Genomic DNA, 12,457 nt, shown 5'->3' on the forward strand with positions numbered 1-12,457 from the left:
TAGAAGTGAGAAAACTCGTGGGTTGAGATAAAGGCAGTTTCCTAGGGAAAGCAAAAGCCGCGCACGCAAGCAAAGCAAAGCAAGGAATTAATTCCCTGCTTCCCATGGGCAGGCAGGTGCTCAGCCATCCCCAGGACAGCAGGGCTCCATCACACGTAACGGTGACTTGGGAAGACAAACGCCGTCACTCTGAATGTCCCCCCTTCCTCCTTCTTCCCCCAGCTTATATACTGAGCAAGACATCATATGGTATGGAATAGCCCTTTGATCAGTTCAGGTCAGCTGTCCTGGCTGTGCCCCCTCCCAGCTTCTTGTGCACCTGGCAGAGCTGAGAAGTCCATAAGCACTACCCAGCAACAACTACAACACCAGTGTGTTATCAACATTCTTCTAGTACTAAATCCAAAACACAGCACTATGCAAGCCACTATGAAGAAAATCAACTCTGTCCCAGCCAAAACCAGAACACTTGTGTCTGGAGCAGTGCTGCAATACACAGGAATCGTGTGCTGGATGAACTGGCGAAGGTAACTTGATTTTTCTACAAGAACAAGATCTTACGAGAACCCTTTCTATGATCATTATTAAAACTGAAGGGCAAATTTTTGCTTCAAAATCTGTGAACTCTAGTTTCTAAAAGAATGTGACATACCAGAGGGTACGCAAAGCGTGTGAGGTTTTGGCCATGGCTTGCTTGCTTTCCCCATCCCTGTCTTTAAACCTGGTCTTGTCAGCAAAAGATACAATGCAGAGAGCATTTATGACTAACAGGCCTTCTTGGTGAATCATTATTGCTTTTTTTTGCCCTGTCTTTTAAATTAGTAAGACACCACAGGCCTATTTCTGCTGACTCCTGCTCAGAAAATTCAGCTTTCTTTAGTCTCTGATAATCCTGAAATTTGGAAAATGTGCTTTAAATCAGTCCCCCTGGGAGAACAGTTTGTCATGTTGCTTGGGTAAGGAACTTTTGTGATTAGAGTGACTCACCCTTGAATGGCATCATGCTTCATGTACGAATAAAAGAAGCTGTCATGCAACGTTTAAAGATTCTGTGCCTTTATTCTTTTTTACTCTATTGTTTGCAGAAGCATCTCGTCATCTGGTGTACAAAAATAAAAATCTAGGTTTTTTTTTTTTATTGTATCATTGATTTTGTGGGGTGCGTTTTTAATTCTCCAGTGATTTGCGTTTTTGTTTTTAATTCATAGGTTAATGGTAAGCATATAATGTGCTTACTTTGCCGTACAAATCCTACCTTTGAAACTGCTCCAGAACAAATAGCGTGGGGTTTTTTTCTCGTCCTTTTCTTTTTATTTTTAAGCAAAGCACTTTTGGACTTCCACTTAGTGGGTATGTAGTGGGTGGTTGGGTTGGCTGGTATGTCTAATACATGAGAGATTGTAATTATGTCTCGATGTGATTCTTCACAGTCTACCACCCATATGCAGTCATTCACACCTGTGCAGTGCAGGACAAAAAGAAAAGATCTCTACCCGTGCCTAACACTGGTAGTATTTTACGCCTACGCTGACCAGCTGTAAAAAAATCCAATGGAGAATTTGGTACTGTATTTCTGGTTTTGTTGAAGGCCTCCTGGTAGCTGGAGATTAAGTCCTTTTAGACCAGGTTGGCTGCCAGAGTTTGCATATGAATTTTGTGGCACGGCTGGGACCAGATTGCCTGCCCATCAGGTACCTTAAACACTAGATCTTTCTTCCTTTTTCCCATGTAAAATACTTGATTACTGAAGCCACTTGGAATAGTTTTGCAGGGAGCAGCACAGGAGGAACTCGAACCTCAGAACAGGATGTTCTGGGATGGAGAACAAAAAAGTCTTGCATGCCTTGCTGTACTTAAATGGTAGCTTGGTGGGGGGTTTTTTGTGCATTGGGTTTTTTCCCCCTTCTGGTATGCCTGGGATTTTATTCTCTTGTTTTTCCTTGTTTTTGAAAGTAATTAAGAGGCTTATAAATACATTCCAAAGGAGAAAAAAAAAGTACCAGTGGAGGAAGGCAAGAAAGAAAAGTATGTAAATTAATCTTGGATGCAGTATTAGCTGCCTCTCTTGGTTGTGGTTTTGGTTTTTTTTCTTTTTCGTACAGATGAACCAACACATTTCCTTGGAGACTAATGAATACGTTTATCATTTTAGAGGGATAAGTGACAAGAGGCATCGTATCTTACCTGGTTTTCATTCCCTTATCTGCTTAAAAGCAAATGCATAACATTTAATTGCAATAAAAGGCCATAACACAGATAAGCAGAAGGGATATAAAGATGTTTAAATGTTTATGTTGATCTATGCATTTAAAATTATTACTAACCTGGGAGACTAATGCAGTCAGTCTGAGCCAAGTTGCTTTTGGAGGGCTGTATCATGATTTGCACGTTCTCTGTGCTCTCTCAGTCCTGCACTGAGGGGAATTTGGTGGTTTTGTAACCAAAGCAAGGAAGACTCATCTTTCTTCCTGTATGGAAGATACAAACCAGATCTCACCTTAATATCCAAGATAAAAGAGTAATAATTTGATCCAGCTGCTATGCCTAACCAGCTCTGTCGTCTCCAAATGGAATGCAGGGGTTTTTTGCCAAGTACAAACTTGAAACTCATTCTTTGGTTTTCTTGGCTGTGGTTCTTGTATAATGTGTGCAAACAGCCAGGTACTGTGAGACTTTGAACTTCTGTTTTGTTGAGTGCCATAGTGGAAATACAGCCTTCAAATGTGCTCATTGCCAGCCGAGTTCTTATGCCTAGCCAAGGAAGACAGCAATTTCTCGTTATCATCCTAACTCCAACCACTCATGCTTTTCCCTAAAGCCAACTGGACCTCACATGTTTAAGCCTGCTGTTGGCATTCCCTGCTAACTAGCTTTGGGGTCAGGGCTATGCAGTGGTTTTTCTGAACACACAGTACCTATCTGGATTTTTTTGCATTTCATCTTTCAAGATAGTCCCTCTTCCTGGGGCCCTAAGGTATCCATACTTCAGTTAGTGAAACCGTTTCTGAACATAACTGTTTTTTTCTTCTGTCCCTCTACAGAAGCTGCTTATTGGTTGTATATTCCACCAGGAGAGTAGGATAAATGCAGGATCATGAGATTGGCCCCTTGTTCATGTTACATGAAATTACGCTGGGGAAAGGATGGTGGCTTCCATCTTGCTGCCAGTTTTGATTTTGATTGTTTCCTCTTACTCAAACATAATTCAACTCATAGTGAAATCACAGTTCTCTGTACAGCCAGTGAAGGCATTGCCCTTTTTCTTCTGTCTGAATAGCTGGGGCTTCCTGAGGGCTTTTTTTTTTTTTCCCACCTGCTATCATGCGTTTAGACTTTAGGTTGTATTACACGTGTTACCAGGTGGTAAAAAGATCCTCTAGATACCCTTGGAAGTCATTGCTATAGAGTTCAGACAATGTTCCTGCCCCATGTGAGTAAGTTACCAGTTCCTGAGCTAAGCTGGGGTGCTTCCTAACATTTTGTTTCTGTTCTCAGTGGAGAATCGGCATGACATGGACCCTGTGCATTGACTGTTTAAGACAGCTTGACAGAGGATGGTGAACTTCTAGTTAAATAGTGAATCTACAGGATTGATCTGTAGGAATGGCTCCCAAGAATATCTGGATTGTCTGGACAATCTATCGTGGTTATTCTTATGGCTGTGCGTAATATGAATGACTGCTCTTTTGCCAGCTGACTTTGATTCTGGGTGAAAACTGCACTTGGTTTCATTGATGGGCACAATGGAATAAAAAGGATTCTGTTGTGTCCCTGTACTTTGCAGTGCTAATGGAAGTAGAGATTTGGGGAAGAGGAGAGGGCAGATTATTTCTCCCTGAAGCTGCAGATGTGACAGAACAAACATCTGCATATGTGTTAAACAAGCTGATACTTGAGTTAGTTCTCGTCAAGGGTTCCTCATATACTTGGGGCTAGACATGTGCCTAGGTGTTAGGCGTTGCCGTTTTGAGTATCACTATGTTCTGCAATGGAACTGCAGCCCTAACATAGGGGAATCCCTCACTTTGTCCGTTTCTTCACAGAGACTTTTTAAAAAAGCATTTGCTAGGGAGAGAATTGTAGTGGCTGATGTGAGTCAGCCCCCCAGCCAGCTGGCAGCGAGTCGTGTTTTAGAGGCTAGGCCTTCGTGAGCCGAGGAGAACAAAATGATCCATCTGCTCACCCTACTGTGGGTGTATTTGCATTCATAAGAAGGAAAACTGAAAAATGTGCTTATTCTAGGCTCTAGGCACCTTTTGGCAGTTACTCTAATAACACAGTTTAGAGTGATAATCAAAGCCAGCAGTTTTTATCACAGAATTTTCTAACTCTCAGGAGCAGAAGTTAAACCAAACAAAATACAATTGTCTTTACACAGGGGTGGTGTGGAAGAAATACCTCATTTAACATTTCACTTTTCCTAATTCCAGTTAATGAAAAGATAAGCTTTTTAACAAACTCTGAATTTATGGCGGTCGGAAGAGTTCAGTTGTTGGTAATTCATCTAATATCCTGGAGGAAGCCCCATTCTTATATACAAGGGAGTGATGACTATATCTAGATGGGCAGGTCTTGATGACAAGGTGCAACGTGCATTTACATTTTTCAACAAATGCTTAAGAGTCTGTCAAGGAAGACTATTTTTTTTCCCTTGAAATTATCTGCCATGGAGCTTGGTCCGTTGTTCACTGAAACCAGTTCTGCCTCTCCCAAGTGACTTCACCTTCTACCCACTTCTCAGCCAAGAATATTGGCTTGTAATTCTTAAAGATCATTCAAGGGTAAGAGTGTATGGATATTATTTGTCTGTTTATAGTGTCTTTCTGATACTCATTTGCCTCCTCCAGGATCCTCAACATTAAAACTGTGCTATTTTTGGAAGAAAACCTGTCAGATAACATTGTGTGTTCAAAGAGCATCCATGACAGTGTTCTGCTGCGGTCACTCTGTTCTTTACATGCAGGTCCCAGTGAACGCCGTATCTGATGGGTGCCGCAGTGCTGCATGCTGGTGTCGGGACAGATAAACAAGCCTGTTTAAGCTTGTCATGTAGCTGTCAATCTTTTTTTTTTTTTTTATAGTATAAAATAACAAAAATAGATTATACTGACACCCTCCTCCAGTGAAGTCTAAAACATACGTTTGTCCCCCTTTGCACAGGAAAGGGATAATTGTACAGGCTCCATGGGAAGACTTGCAGGAGCTTGTGTGTGTTCTGCTCGATTTTCTGATAAATGGACAGTCTCAAACTCCAGTGTTCCTTTGGGAAACAGAGGTGCTAAGAAGTTGAGCACATTAACTGTTCTGCTGACAGCAGCTTTAATTCAGCAACAGCGTTTTACAGAAGAGGAGGTGGAAATGCTTTATGGTGCTAATATCTGATACGGTCCCTCCAAGTGTATAATCTGTGTGATCCTGAATAGAAAACCTAGCTCCTGAAAAATTATCTGACATTTGCTTTGCAGGTTATGCCCACTGGAAGGGTCAGGTGTTAAATTCAGATGAACTTCATGAACTGTATGAAGGACTTAAGCTGAACAAGGTCAACCAGTATGATTATGTACTCACAGGTAAGAAGAGCTCGTTCCTTGGATTTCCCATGAAATGTAAACAAACATAAAAACCATATCCCTCCTTATTCCAAATCAAGCAATTGCATTTTCCCTCCTTTGATTCCTCCTGCCATTTCATCTATATATTACAATCTCAACTGCTCATGCTGTTTAGTTTGAAACAGACAGTGTTCTCCAACCTGAAGGTTGTAACTGGCTGGGTAAATTGATCCCCTGGTATAGTTTACAGACTTGTACAGGCCAGTCACGTACAGGCTTAATTCATGTTTTGGGAGTGCCTCTACTGAAAAAAGGATCAGGAATGTCAGAGTATTATTTTTAAATTTATTATGAAAACATGAGTTTAACCCTTTCTCCTAGATTTGCAGTACTGGCACTCTGCAGTGCTATACAGAGCAAAGTATAACCAGGATTGGATTTTGGTTTTGACTCTCTCATATCACTTGATTTTTTTTGTTCTTGTTACTATGTAGGTCCTCTGGGTGAATACAATTCTGCAGGACGTAATGACTATGCAGTGTTTTCCTTTGCTTGCCACTAGGTGCAAAGTGTTTGTAAGTGTAGGCAAAGAGAATTTCTTGTAGAATGCTTTATAGAAAGGAGAGATTCTTGCTGCAGTTTTTTTTAAAACCTGCTTCTCATCCAATTCCTGCTTCTCAAATGTAGATTACTGATCAGGTTTCACCTCAGTAAGAGCTATGCATCTGATTTAGAATACCGTATCAATTTTTTATAGCAGTGAACCGTCACTTTTTAAAGGTACAGAGAAATATATTGCTGTATTTTATTGATTTCATGGCTTCTACATGTAGGAAAGTTCTTTATACACAGGGAAAACTGGAGACTTTAAGTGTACGGATTATAATCCCAAGGGTGTGGTGTGTCTGAAGAGTTACTGTCAGTTCTTTTTCAGGGAATATCTCCAAAGTAAAGGAATATAAATAGAAAATAGACTGAACTAAGGTTAAGAAATTAATTTCAGCACAGATGGTTTCTTGATTGAGAAATAGACAAACACCCTTTCTTTCTTTGAAGGAACTCACACAGAGGACATTTCCAGGAAGAGCCCACTATGTTGTAGGAGTGTTCAGGAGATGTTAGTATGCAAAATTTGTAAATAATGTTTGAGTATACTTTTAGCCAAAATGTTCCTCTTTTATTTTACTTTGAACTCTTGGAAGACACCCCAACTCCTTTCCTATCACTTTCTTATATGGGCAGAATGGACGTTAAGAGTTAAAAATGGTAGAAAGAAAAATAGGAATCTTCAGAAAAAAAATCGGAGAAAAAAAGGAATATATATTAATATGTCTTTAAAAATAGGATTTGCAGGTAGACGGGTCAGTGTGTTGCTCATGTTTGTTTAAAAATCTCGTTCAGTGTAGCCATTTTCAGTATGGACAAAAAGAAGACGTGGGTAGAAATGGTACTAATTTCTTAAGATCTGATAACACTCTCAGTGTTTAGTTTTCAGTTCTACTGTGGCTGAACTTTGAATTCAGTTTTTTTTCATTCAGGGCCAAAAGACAGATTTTTCTCTTCAAACAGGAACAGCCATTCACTGTAGTGCACAACTGTACTTTGTACCTCCATCAACCTGGACATGATTATTCAAACACTGAAAACAAATTAATTTGTCAGCAGATGGGATTTGACTGTAATTGCATGTCTGGTGACTGTAGATATCTTGGCTGAGATGGAAATTGTTATCTTAAGGTTCATTTGTACAAAATAGCACTTCATTAACTTTTGTGACTATTAGTTACTTGTAGATCTTCATATATTTGTTTCATTTACAGTAAAACACTCAAGTTAAGAGAGAAACTCCCATTCAACGTAATTTTTTTGAAACACCTCTGTTAATATATATCCTTTTTTTCTCAGCCAGTCTACCGCCACAGGTCACTTTAAACAAAAATCTTTCCTTGGCTTTTTTGACCAATTCTGCAATTCATAGGCATAAGACAAAGCATTTTGGCCAAATAACTTGAAAGCTTTTTCCATTTCTCTGCAACATCTAAGAATTCATAAATTTTGAGAGTAAAAAAAAAATAAAATCTCCAAAATATATTTTTAAATATTTAAAGGTCAAGTGGACTTTTCCAAGCTGAAGGTTTGAAGAAGCTACCTTGCTAAAAATAATACTACTAAACGAATTAAATCAATGAAAATAAACCTATTAATTAATAAATGTTGTAAATAAAATTAGTACATAAAATTATTTTGTAGATTTTTATATATATAAGAAATTAATGATTAAATAAGAATATTGTGGTGCTAGCATTGTGATTAGGGCCTTGAGATATAATAAAACTTATTTCACAGCTAAGCCTAAAAATAGGAATTTTATTGTTATATTGGCCATTGCTCTAAAATAGTCAAGATTAATTCTCCATTGCATTAATGTGTTGGACTGTATCAGCACCAACATTAATAATAATGAAATACCTGCTTCAAATCAGCATATGAGATAAGTATATGGAATTTAAAATATTTCTTGTTTGCTACATGATAAATAGTACTGATTCGGACTGCTGTTTTGAAGAAACGGAATGTTTTTTCCTTTCAGCCTGACCTTTTTCTATATATGTTCAAGCATTTTGAAGTTGTATGAGCCCTTCTTGTAAAACATTCTTAGTAAATGGATTTTTAAATTTATATTTGTAGCTGTACAAGCATTGTCTGAATTTGTCTTCCACCTATTATTCCTGAATGAAATACTAAATGGCCTATGTTCTAAAAATGCACTGTACCAAAGAATGAGAAGTAGGTAGCATTCCTATCCAAAATTTAAAAAAAAAAAAAAAAAAAGTGTTCATGAAAATAGACTTCTAAAGTGCCTTTTTTTCCCAAAGGGTATACAAGAGACACATCGTTTCTTGCAATGGTGGTGGATATTGTCCAGGAGTTGAAACAACAGAATTCTAACCTAGTATATGGTAAGGATGTGTATTATAATCCTTTCTGCTTCATCACTGTATATGCCATCATTTTTACGTTTTAGGATGAAAACACTGTTCTGGTGTTACCCGGCATTTCACAACCATCTTGTTCTCTGATCCAGCTGAAGCTCCAGTGAAGTTTCATTTCAGTGTTGCTGAAGTGTTGAGGGAGTTGGTTTTTTATCTTTCCGATTTTATGCCTTTCAGTATGTTTCTTGCATTATGCTGTCCAAAGGAGAATGTGCCCTGAGGACTAATTGTATCAAAGAAAGGCTTGTAAAATCCCAGCTGGCTGCTGCTGTTCATAGTTCAGAGGCATAGGCTCTAAGTGCTGATACCTGAAGCCTCTCCTTGATTTCCACGTCAGTCAAAACCAGGATAGTGGCTTTCATGTTCCCCTGCCATAGTTTCATGTCACATCCCAGAGGAAGTGTCTTACTGTGCCTTATAAGCTTCACAACTTAGCTTAAACCCCAAGGCTTTTTTAAGTCTGGTGTCCTCTGCTAAGATTACTTGGGAGCGCTCAAAGAGCAAGAGGCTCTAGCAACTGCTGTCATTAGCATGTCATGTCAGGCTTAAACCTGTGAGAAAAGCTGTGAATGATGGCTTGAGCCTGTCATTTTCAGGTTCAGCAAACTGTGTGGTCAGGAAACATCTAGAATGGTTCGCAGGATTTGCAAGGTGTAATACCACAGAGTGTGAATGATATCTGACATAACATTTACAAAGCATAGTTCTCTCTTAGAAAAATGTAGCGGCGATATCTTCATGAGCTCGGGTTTTGTTGCTTTTTAGCCTGTATTAACACTCTTGCATTTTCAGGTTCTCCAGAGCCTTGTACTAGTAAGTGAAAAGTGAAAGTAAGCTAAAATCGCCGTGTTGGAGTATGAGCAGAAAGAAACATCTAGCTGTACAGAACAGGAAGGAAGTGGTCAGATGATGAGAACACAGCTAGGCTTCTAAGAACCTTTATTTTTATAACTTTTATTTCAATAGATTACAATGTAAGGACAATACTTTAAAAATGTAAAACAAATTACCCTCTTTTTACTCACAGAAACTTCCTTAAATACTGATTGGACATTGATTTGGTATCTTTGGATTTGTATTTCTTTTTTATCCTGCCAAAAGCTCTTTTAATACAATGAACAATGTTCCTTTTTAAAGCACAAGGCTAGGCTGTTTCCATCCTCACTTTGAAACTGAGGGCACTTGGAATATGTTGTTAATACTGCTGATTATTCAGAACCAGTGCCAAATGTGTGTTAATATTATTACACCAAGTATGAGTTTATGTACTTTGGCATGGATTTTCTTGTTTCATTATAATACACATAATTTTCTTAGGTGTACTCACAGCATTTTGGTGTGTATGTTTGGCATGTCTTCTTCTAACGCTAAGGTAAAAATAGGACTCTCTTCACAGCTATTAGCTTCTACGTTTCTTCCCCACCGTACTACTATTCCGAAGTTTTGGGTTGGGCAGTGAAGCGGAGGGCTTTTTCCATAACAAAAGCCCCTTGACTCCCAGCAGTCACACCCTCTCATCCTCATTGCCTTCAGACATAACAGCATGGAAGCAGGTAGGAGAGGGTGAATACAACCCTCTGACAATTAAGACACATGGCCTACTCTTTCAGAATTGGCAGCCACCAGTTCTAAACTTCAGGTTGAGTGTGCTCCAAGAGCTGTGAGAGTGCTGTTACATAGCCAGTACTGTTACCTAAAACTTTTCCCTCCCACCAGGGTCTCTATAATGATATCCCACTTCTAAAGCAAGATTTATTCTGTTACAGTATGTGATCCAGTGATGGGTGACAAATGGAATGGAGAAGGCTCTATGGTTAGTACTTACCTGTTTGGATTCTCTGTATAGTGAATATTTGCTATATAAAGATGTATAAAGATTTATTAATTTTTAAACACCATAACTAAGCTACTTTACCTAAGTGTGGTTTTGGATCCCAGCATCAAGTAAGTTTGTACTTTCATTTCCTGTATTTGAGTGAGTTTAGTATCTGGGAAGAACGATGGCTGCATAGCCCTGGGACTATTTCTAACTCTCTGCTGAAACAACCAGTGGAATACAGACCCTGTCTGCAGGAAAATATCTGCCTGCTCCCCCTCCTTGTCTCGCTGGAGTTCCCTCATCTTCTGTCAAGAGCTCTGTTTTGGCTGGTAGCCTGGCTGGCATTGTCAGCGATCGTGTGAATTGACATACCACTTGAACCTTAATGAAGATGACTTATTTCGTGTGAGATCCAACAGCTGTTAGGCGGTGACAGTGATCAGTGACAGCAAGGTTCTGTGTGCCAATACCAGAGTGCATACTGACAAAGAAACATGCCTTTTTGATCAAAACTAGCAAATAATTTCAGTAAAAATGCAATGTGGGAAGACATCAGCAATAATGGTATTTTATGTTTTCTTCTGCCTTAGCTAGTCATGCACTATGGATTCCTCATTGTCCTTGTACCTTTTTGCAGTTTACCTGCTCATAAAGCATCACATGAAGTAGCACTTAGTAATAAATTTGCCATTGCTTTTGTGTTCTGTTCTTTCATTTTACGTCTATTGCAGTATTTATTGTCCTTGGCTTTTTCTAACAAGGCAGAGATCTAGCAGCTGTAGAGTCACCTTGCAAAGCTTTAGCTCCTGGGAGAAGTGGGCCTACCTATGTCTTTTGGGTGGATGTTTAGGTAGATGGAAGAAGAGGATTTAACGTGCAACTCACCAACTCATTCCTGCCATAAAAAGTAATAAAATCATTATTTAAAATGGCTTGGTTTAGACATGACCTAGTCTTGCATTTCTGCCTTTAGACAGAGTCTCTGTGACATCATCACTTCACCATGGCTGCATGAATGAGCTCAGTATCAGTATGAGGGATGTTCTGGTAGCACCTCGTGGTCACCACTGCGGTGGGGTTGTACCTGTTGCTGATACAACTGGAATGGGAGACAGTGACACATGGGCACATGTATACATGCACCGTGACCTGTGTAGCTTATGAGACTAACAGAGAAAATAAAACATGGACAAAAGGGGGTGTTAATCCTGATACAGCAAATGGGGTTCTACCAAAGAATATCAGCTACTAGTAAACAATGAAATTTTATTGAAAGTTTTGTTAAATTGAGTTACAGCAGGACTCAGGAAGGTGAGGTGACCCCTGTGCCCACCTAACCCGAGCTCCTAGCTGAGCTCCGGTGTGTGCCAAAACAGCTGATGCTTCTCAGCTTTGGGTCTGAAGAGCATACAGGCTGGTGGGTTCCTGTTATGTCCTAGTGTATGTCACCTGCTTAGATAACCAATCTCCCTTTAGCTGGTGGGCTGTATTTAGCTAACGAAGATGGGTTAGAGGCAGAACAGACAGGCAGAAAGGGGAGCGTTGGCCCTCATTACTTGAAGAGCTGATTCTGCAGGCAGCAGTATGCTACATTTTCTTAGACTTGGCTGCAACACAAGCAAAATATTTGTAATGTCCTTATTAGAACTGCTTTATAGATTAAGTTGTACCAAACAAATTACAAATCTGATTCCTGTTCACACATATTGATGTACAGCACGGAAAGGAGGAGTCAAAGTAATGCATAGCATGGATGTTACTTGTTCCTAAGCCCCACAGTGCAACACAATCAATGTGGGCTGTGCTGCCACAGCAAAGGGCCTCTGTACTGTCAGTACAACAATGAAGTAGTTTCTTTTGGAGGTAAGGACGTGAGAAACGGCTCCTCATGTTGGGGGAGTTTCCTCATGGTGCTGTGTCACCTTGGTGAGAGGGAACCCGAAGGTGCTTCCCATCACCTCCAGTGAGCGAAGGGCTGTTGGTTGCGCTGTCACCAGCTGGAGGATGCACTGCCACTTTAGTTACTGCTGCATAACAAACCGTACGCTGGGCACTGTCAGGTTCCTCAGTGACAGCATGAGTGGGAGATGAGG

The 12,457-nt window shown here is 39.8% G+C and overlaps 1 protein-coding gene across 1 annotated transcript in view; it reads left to right on the forward strand.

The window, feature by feature from the left end:
- PDXK (pyridoxal kinase) overlaps window positions 1–12,457 on the forward strand; it is a gene marked incomplete at its 5' end in the record, with an annotated part of 23,672 nt that overhangs the window by 2,999 nt on the left and 8,216 nt on the right. Inside the window, 3 exons of the mRNA XM_009641024.2 lie at window positions 5,466–5,570; window positions 8,429–8,512; window positions 10,312–10,358. Of these exons, the coding sequence (XP_009639319.1) occupies window positions 5,466–5,570; window positions 8,429–8,512; window positions 10,312–10,358 (236 nt within the window). The remainder of the gene's footprint in view (window positions 1–5,465; window positions 5,571–8,428; window positions 8,513–10,311; window positions 10,359–12,457) is intronic.

Source organism: Egretta garzetta, unplaced genomic scaffold (assembly GCF_000687185.1).
Source record: "Egretta garzetta isolate BGI_Z169 unplaced genomic scaffold, ASM68718v1 scaffold45, whole genome shotgun sequence".
Taxonomy (NCBI): domain Eukaryota; kingdom Metazoa; phylum Chordata; class Aves; order Pelecaniformes; family Ardeidae; genus Egretta; species Egretta garzetta.